The sequence below is a fragment of the Gossypium arboreum genome, chromosome 5, assembly GCF_025698485.1.
Source record: "Gossypium arboreum isolate Shixiya-1 chromosome 5, ASM2569848v2, whole genome shotgun sequence".
Taxonomy (NCBI): Eukaryota; Viridiplantae; Streptophyta; class Magnoliopsida; order Malvales; family Malvaceae; genus Gossypium; species Gossypium arboreum.
Window position 1 is genome coordinate 41726770 of NC_069074.1, and position 8836 is coordinate 41735605.

The window sequence follows — 8836 nt, forward strand, 5'->3', positions numbered from 1 at the left end:
AGTTCATCACCCACTTAGGATTAAGGTATGTAACACTATGAACGTCACAAGTGAATAAATACATAAATAGGTCTAGGTCAATTGGGTCGTATAGGGCATACAGGCATGTGGGCCCAAATTTTAAATCTTTTCCCTCGGGCCATATTCGTCATATGAATCGAATGTAGCCCTTATGTAATGTACAAATTGGTATAAAAATCATGATTTCTGATGCTTTGTTAGTTATGATTCATGAACACCTAAGTAGTATGTTATATATGATAGCATGATCTGTTATATGTTAGTATTATCTTAATATGATGTGTAAAGCATGTATGTCATACACGTATTTGTTATCTGTTTAGTTCTGCATGTGCATTGGGATGGGATTGTAATTATGGAGGAAGAGTGAGTAGTTTAATTTATCTGTCGTATTTGGTGGCTCAGCCACATATTTCTGTTTTAGGCGGGTTACCGCATTTTGATTTGGCAGTTAGTCTACATTTATTCTGTAAAGAGATATAGGATCACTTAACAATGTGTAGGGTTGGATGGGTAGTTAATACCCTAATTGGTGTCTAGACGTAGTCGAAAATGATGTGTAGCGGATGGGGGTAGGATCTGAATCTGTATCTGTTATGCATGTGAATCTGTATCTGTTATGCATTGATGTATGTATTAGTTTCGTAATCTGTTTAAGCATGTTAGCTGATTTATTGTGTGTAATGAGTTACACACTGAGCTCATAAGCTCACTTTTTGTTTGTTTGGTTCTTAGGTAATCCTAAAACATAGGACGGATCGGTGTGACGGGAGCTCGGTTTTACATATTTGCTTTGCATTTCTTTAAATTTCATTCAGTTTAGTCTATTTTCATTCCATGGGATTGTTTTAAAATCTGATTTTATTTTTATTTTTCATTTAGAGCCGTTTAAGCGTTTTAGATGACACCATATCTTTTTGCAAGTTGGATTTCAAAATCAACTCGTGTTTTCCAAAACTTTAATTAACTAAGAAATTATGTTGCAAAACAAAGTGATTTTACTAGTGATCATCGGCAAAACTAATAAATTATTTAAAAAGAATTTTTTCTCATATAAACTGGAGTTTTATTCATTGCATTTTGGCTTAAATTATTTTTCTATTTCAAAATGGGTTTTGGATTTTCAAATGAACTTAGATAACACCTTCAGATTCGGTCATAATGTTTAAGTCGGGTTTGGGGTGTTACACAAATTTTAAATGCTACAATTACATTAATGTAAACAATAGTTGATTCGGTTTTAATTGTATTGGACAATTACTACTATATCAATAAAGAGGACTTGAATTTAAACACAATGGAATACATCTTCCCTCTAATTTTAGGCTTTGAGAGATTTATCAATCAAAGTAGTTATTGTATATAAAAAAGAAGAAGTAAATAACCATTTCTATAAAACATAACTAATAATCCAAAATTATATTTTATCATTTTATTAAGAAATTTATTATTTGACGTTTTAAGTTTTATTAATTTCATAGGTAACAAATACCCCAAAATTTTGATTATGTATAATATGTATAATCTTAATATATTATTCTCACATTATCGTGACAATGACAATTATATTTGAATATAAAACATTAATTTTAAAGTCACAATTACATTATCCAAGGACTCAATCTTACAATGATCATTACTTATAATCTCACGGGAATAATTCCCCCGCCCACGGCACATTAATCTTTGTTTTTAACACAAATTTATTTTGAACATTAGCTGTAGGGAAAAGAATACAACTAGAATCAACGAACATGGCAGGTTTCGAATCTAACTAAAATCACATGGCACAATTAAGTTTTGACCACAGCACCATCTTTCATGACACCCGCTTTATTTATCCGAACGAAACAATCAGATGAATAATCTCAGTCCAAATTGCGTTTCTTATAATGACCTTATGCATTTCAACAATTCTTATACTTATGTGATGAATCCTAACATAAAGGCAAATCCGACGGTGGTGCTGGGAGAGACTGTAATTCTCCAAATCCATTCTCAACCAGGAAAGCCATAGCCAAACCCCATGTGATGTGAACATCCAAGTGACAATGCATTAGCCACACACCTGTTAGCAAAAGAGTTTAGATTCAACCATCAAATGAAGGATTCATTGAGAGACCATTTGAAAGAATCTGAATACCTATTTAGTACCATTATTACCTGGGTTATCAGCAACGAATCTAATGACCGCCCATCCATTCGCAGGGACTGCAACCGTATTCCTTAGAGGTGGATCAACAAGGTTGAACTTAGATGTATCTCTTTTGGGATTGAAGTTTCCAAAACCGTCTGCAATGATGTAGAAATCGTATCCGTGAAGATGAATTGGGTGGTTCTCAGGTGCGATAATGCTTGTGCCTTGAAGCACAACCTGTACCCTTGAACCGAACTTCAATTTGTACAATTTAGTTCCGGTGATAGGTTGGAAGAGAGTTCGGCTCACATTCCCGGTATAATCGAATTTCACTGGTGGGGTTCCTGGAAAATCTGTGGTGAACACCCCTGGAATTCCCTGTTGGTGAGCTTGTAACAATGAGATGCTCCGAGGGAGCATGAATGAGACATTGTTCATGCTAGCAGCCAAACGTGTACCGTTTGGTCCTTGGCAGCGACTTCTACGAAAATTTGGTGGGCAGTTGTTGAGTCCTAAACCAATTGTGAAGAATAGGCTTTCGTTGATCTCAGTTGGGACTTGGACCTTTCGGGGACTTCTGAAGCTTCGGCTGAAGGCTGTAACGGTGTTGGTATCATTGTAGGCAGGCAGAGAAGGCATAATTGGTTTGGGTGCATTGCCCTTTTTGGAAGACTTGTATTCAAGAATGGCTGTTGTAGTAGTGTTGTCGAAGGGTACGTTTTGAGCGCTTTGGTAGGCTCGGGCTGCCATATAATATCTAACCGGTCGCTGGTCTGCTTTGATCAGTACATCAGTGGTTTGGCCTGCACCTAGCATGAGTACTGAAGTGGTGAAGGGTTTGATGTAAGTGGCATCAGCACCAACAACAGTGAGCTTATGGTTTGCCACTGCAAAGAAAAGCGGTTGGTTCAGGGCTGCATTGATGACTCTCAGGAGGTTGGTCTCACCGGCGTCTATGGGGATGATTGTGGTGTCTGCAAAAAAAAAAAAAAAATAGCGTGTCAATCTTATGGGAAATCATATCATATATATATGGAACTCAAGTTCGAAATTTGAAGAAGCAAACCTTTGCTGGAGCATTTGTATAGATCACCAGGTTGAGCATTGATGGTGTAAGCATCAGAGACATTTGGAGCTGCCCCTGTCCTTGTTGCTTCCCTCACAACATCAATGGGATTTGCATCCCACCATTGACCTTGTAGTCATAATCAACAATAATTAGATTCATTCAAACTAGGCATAGCCCTCATAATCAATTATCATTTCTCCAGACTGCTTGCTAATTAGGACTCATCATGTAGGTTATAAGTAATTACAAGTTTATATATTAATTAATTACCGAGTACAATTGGTGTTTCGAGGTTTGGCTTAGGAAAAGGGTAGGATTCGCCTAGTCTGGGACGGATGATGAGAGCTCCATAAACAGTGGCTCTAAGCCATGAGCTGTGAGCATGCCACCACAATGTTCCTTCTTGTCCTTGAATAGTGAACCTGTAGGTGTAACTTCCACCTGGTCTAATTGGGCACTGAGTCACGAATTCTGGTCCATCTGCCCATCCGGTTCTCATTTGCCGAACACCATGCCTATAAATGAAAGTGGTTATGGTAGTTCAAAATATATACATACCAGCAGCAGATACAAATGTGTAAATGAGTATATATATGTTTATAGACTTAATAAGTGCTACAATAAATTATACGGTTAACCATTTTCATGATATGAAAATTTATAGTAATATTTCCTGTTAAAATATTAATTTCGAAACCAATACTTAGGCTATACTATATTATGTATTATTGAATGTGCAATAATTGAAATACCAGTGAATGGTGACATTGTATCTGGCTTTGTTAACAACTTTAACTTCAAGGGAGTCACCATTCCTGACCTCCAAGGTAGGTCCAGGAAACATGCCATTTACAGTGATCCTGTTGTGAGTGTTGCACAGCCTCTTCACTGGTGTTGCTTGGATCTGTTTCATTCATAATTTAGTTAACTAATCAAATTAAAAGAAACAAGAAAGACTCGCTAGAAAATATAAAGAAATAACAAAGAAACAAGCAAAGCCACTTGATAAACTAAATAGCTAGGAAACGAGAGGATCAAAGAATAAGGAAAAGAAAACACACGACAAATTGATGTCGTTGAACTTCTCCACTTGTTAAGGACAATAATGTAGAAGAAATGAGAAGGAAAAGGCTGAGGAACATGATGGAAAAATTCTTGAGAGTCTCCATATGTAGCGAAGTAGCTAGATTGAAATAATTGCCTTTTTTGTTCGAGGATAAGTTGCTCGCAGAGACTGGTGATTTTTATAGGAAGATACGTTGTTTGAACAAAATGGTTCCACGCAAATATAGTCAAGTGGTCGACCACGGCTTAAGTGGTTGTTACACCCACAAGCCTGTGTATTAAAAGTGAATAATTAGTTTCATGAATGCAGCCTTTGCTTCCTTCACAAACTATTTTTTTACTGTTCCTGTAAATCAGAACTTTTAATTAGTCAATTAATTAAAACCAGCTGGTTCTTGATTAGTAATATTTTCCATCTATATTCTAACGCACGACCCGTTACATGATAAAACTAGAAAAGCTTCAACATTCGTGAACAGGAAACATATAATATTCTTCTGACTTGGATTTCAGAAATCTAGATAATGTTTCCTAAGCCATGGAGAGAATGTTCTTGAATTTCAGAAATTAAAAGTGTTCAAGACTTGGCTATTACCGAATCTTTTAAAAAGCCATTTGCTCAAAATCGACCTAGGATGATCTTGAGTAAATATTGTTGTTTCTTTCATTATTCAAAAAGTAATGAATTTATTTAATATAAGCCAACTCAACTATACCTAAAAAAATTTAATAAGAATTAATATCTTATAATTTAATTAATAAATATTTTACTTAATTTGAGCTAAAATGTGTAAAGATCTTTAAAAATTTGAAGATGAAAACGTAATTAATCTTTAAAATTAAACGAGGATTTTGTGTTTGAAGAGCTTGAAAATAAAAAAGAAATAACTAATTTCTGGAGAAAAATATTAATTTGGTGTTTGGCAAAATTTTTAAAAGAGACGTAGAATGGGAGGGAATGAAACGGTGGGTGGTTCAAATAACCAGCTAAATTTTAAAAAAATTAGGTTTTTTTCTCCTTTGACCACCTACAATTTTTTCCTTTTCCAAATTGGTCTTTTTTTTCAATTAAAACCAATTTTAAAATTATTTTCAAATCAAATCTCGTTTTTAAAATTCGTTTTAAACAAATTAATTCTCGAGCTCTTAATTTTAGCTTCTTAACCTAAAATTTTTAATTCTAATTATTTAATATTTTATTTAATTATTCCTAATTATCTAATTATCTAACTTAATTACGATTTCGGTTCACTAACCCCGTGTTCATTAACCCAGTTTTTGTGATGTGACATGTTTAGAAGTCAGGATGTATATAGCTCATAAGAGTAAGATCTCCTCTGAAATACACAATCATATAATCCATCGTTCTCAGTAAATACTTGAGTATATGTTTAACTAGTTGCTAGTGTCTTGAATAGGGGTTTGCCTTATATCGACTTACCAACCCTATTGCAAAATAATTATGTAAATGTATGCATAACATAGAATATATGAGACTTCCTACTACTGAAGCATAAGGAGCCTTTCTCATATATTCTCTTTCTTCCACCGTCTTAGGACAATATTCCAAAGAAAGATGAAAGCTCGATATAGAGGGTTAAGTTCCCTTCTTTGAATCAGTCATTACATAGCGTTCCAATATCTTGTCTATGTATGAAGCTTATGATAATGCTATCACCTTGTTCTTTTGATCAAAAGTTAGTTTCTCCCAATTCATTCATGCTAAATTGTTGAGTTAACCATAGTTTAACCGATGACAATGTCAATACATCATTTTCAATAAGTAGAATCTCATTGACGTATAAAATGAGAAATACCATCCTTTTGTTCCCAATATGTCATCGACATATAAACCACTTAATCAAATCTTTGATTCCATGAGCAGGATGCTTGCTTAAGCCTGTATATGATATAAGAAGTTTGAAAACTTTATGTTAATCTCTTTTAGTTATATATTCATCGGATTGCATCATATAAACGCTCTCTTGAAGATAGTCGTTTAAGAATGTCGTATTGACATCATTTGTCAAATCCCATAATTAAGAGTCGACACAATGGATAATAATATGAGGATCGAATTGAGCATGTTAACTAGAGAGAAGATTTCTTCATAATTGATACTTTCTTTCTTAGTGTATCTTTTTGCTACAAGTCTAGCCTTTATAAGTTTCGACTTTTCCACCTCCATTTCTTTTCTTCTTGTAGATCCATTTACACCCTATGGGTTTTATCCTTTCCTGTAAGTCTACAAGTTCTCAGACTAAGTTAGATTTCATAGAATCCATCTCATCTTTCATATTTATTTCAAGAGCTTAGAATCAACACTTTGCATCACTTCATCAGATGTGAATGGGTCATCATCTTCTTGTTCAAGAACTTTTTCTAGATTGGAAGAACTCAGGCCTGTGAGAGATCCTACCACTACGACGAAGCTCCCTATGTTGCTGACCATTTACAAGTCTACAATTAGTAGTTGGTTTTAGAACAGTTACTGTAGGGCTTTGCGTATTTCCTGGGAGTTCTTGAGTACTTCTTTACTTTGAGGTTTAAAATCGTTCATGTAACTCTCCTCAAGGAAGGTAGCATAAGTTGACATTATAATTGTTTACTTTTTCGGGTTATAAAACAAACCACCCCTTGTTTCCTTAGAAAATCCTACAAACATGCACACTTCTTTTCGTGAACCCAACTTCCTCACATCTTTATCCAATACGTATGAAACATCCCAAAATTTGGGGTTAGAAGTTTTAAAGTTTATGGTTAGGGTCAATGAGTAGGTTGAGCAATTGGGTTTGTTTTGAATTTTAATGTCAGAATGAGCCTATTGGTTCAGTGGTGTGGGTGTATTAGTTTACCTTTGAGTCCCGGGTTCGAATCCTCAGGTGTGTTTTGAGGAATTAATTTTATTTTAGATTTTTTTTAAGTTTTAAAATACTTATTTATTTTTAATTTATTTTTGAAGTATGCCTAAAATCCCTCTCACGTTCTCCCTCTTTCACACTCCTTTATTGCATCATTTTCTTTTGCATTTCTTTTTCATATTATTTTTCCCCTTGTATTCTGCAATATTTCTTTTAGGTTTCAAATTGTGGTTTCTAGTTACTACTTTTCAAAGTCAAACTTTGAACCCTTAAGTGTTGTACCGGGTAAGTGTCGTCATTTGGGTTTATTGACTGATTTATTTCTATTGTTTCTTTCAAATTCGTTAGCTGAATTCTTATAAATTAGTATGTTTGTGGAATTGAGGTTTTAGTTTGGTGGGTGGTGACATTTTGATTGTTTTGGGCATTTTAATTCGCGAATTCAGGTGTGTCTTCTAAAACTGACTAATTTTGATACTGAACTGCGTGAAATTCTGTTTGTTTTGGTATATCTCTGAGTTATCAAAGGTTGGGGTCTGTTTCGTTACTAAAAACACATTTTTTAGCTTGTTTCAGTGTGGTTTCGTAACCACATGGATGGCCACACGGGTGTGTGCCGCACACGAGTGGTTCACACGGTTGTATGACTTTGGGAATTAGGTTTTTTGGGTGATTTTAATGTCACAAGGCCTGGCCACACAGTAGTGTGGCTACGATTTGGAGATTTTTTTTGATTTGCACATGGGTGTGCACTTTGAGGCATACAGCTGTGTCCCTTAGCCACACAGGCGTGTTCCACACGGTTGTCTCTACTCTGCATCTTATTTTGTTACTTTTGGACGAAGAGTTACACGAGCTACTCACACGGACATGTAACTCAGTCACACGAGTGTGTGTCTCCTCTACATGGGCATGTGCAGCTTGCACACAAGCGTATGGACCACCACACAGGTGTGTAGACCTTTACATGGCCTAGGCACTTCCACATGGTGTGTGGTCCTGTTTCGCAATTTTTTTTGCTATGTCATAAATTGACTCATTTTATGTTTTAGTGTATTCTGACCCTCGGTTAGGCCTTAGTAAAGGTGTTTGGGACCCTATTTCAGCTTAGACTTGTGCGTTATTCATAATTATAGAATTAATTTAATGGCTTGTTTAAGTGTTAAGGTGACTTGTTAATTGGATTTGAGATGTTACCTAGTAATTGAACACGGGTATAGCTGATTCTGAATTTGATTGATCGAGTATGTGCATTTCTATTTCTGTATGATTGTCTGCATGTAGTGTGTGCATTTTGCTTTTGCATGAAAACTTTGAAAGTGACCAACTGAATATGAGTTTTCACATCTGAGAGATTGTAGTGTTTGGTGTGCATTCATACATTTGCATAAAATTGGGGTTTTTGGATGCGAAGAGAAGGGAGTCTAACTCGGTAGTCCAAATGTAATATTTTTGTACAGCGGTTTACAACATGATTCTATACATATGTCAGCTCTACTGCATAACATTACCTGAATGGCTTAGTTCTACAATATGTGGTGCGTAGGGTGGATGGGCCTACCATGGTCCTATGTGGTGTGCTGAGTGGTTGAAGTGGTATTTGGATGGTTGGGGTGGGTTTTGACTTATTACATTCATTATGCATCTGGTTATATGTCTGAATATAAGTGTTTGATTATGCGA

The 8836-nt window shown here is 35.3% G+C and overlaps 1 protein-coding gene across 2 annotated transcripts; it reads right to left on the minus strand.

The window, feature by feature from the left end:
• Positions 1–1613: 1613 nt before the first annotated feature.
• LOC108452233 (laccase-12-like) lies at positions 1614–6577 on the minus strand. 2 transcript variants are annotated; one of them, XM_053028931.1, is made up of 7 exons: positions 6554–6577; positions 4289–4381; positions 3980–4131; positions 3498–3742; positions 3225–3353; positions 2185–3132; positions 1620–2089 (listed from the first exon to the last, which is right to left on the minus strand). In XM_053028931.1, the coding sequence occupies exons 1-7, from the start codon at positions 6575–6577 to the stop codon at positions 1959–1961; spliced, it is 1722 nt and encodes a 573-aa protein (XP_052884891.1). In that variant the 3' UTR covers positions 1620–1958. The 2 variants fall into 2 exon arrangements, with proteins under 2 accessions (XP_017605491.1, XP_052884891.1); XM_017750002.2 differs by lacking the exon at positions 6554–6577 and having other exon boundaries at positions 1614–2089; positions 4289–4482.
• Between the last annotated feature and the right edge of the window lie 2259 nt (positions 6578–8836).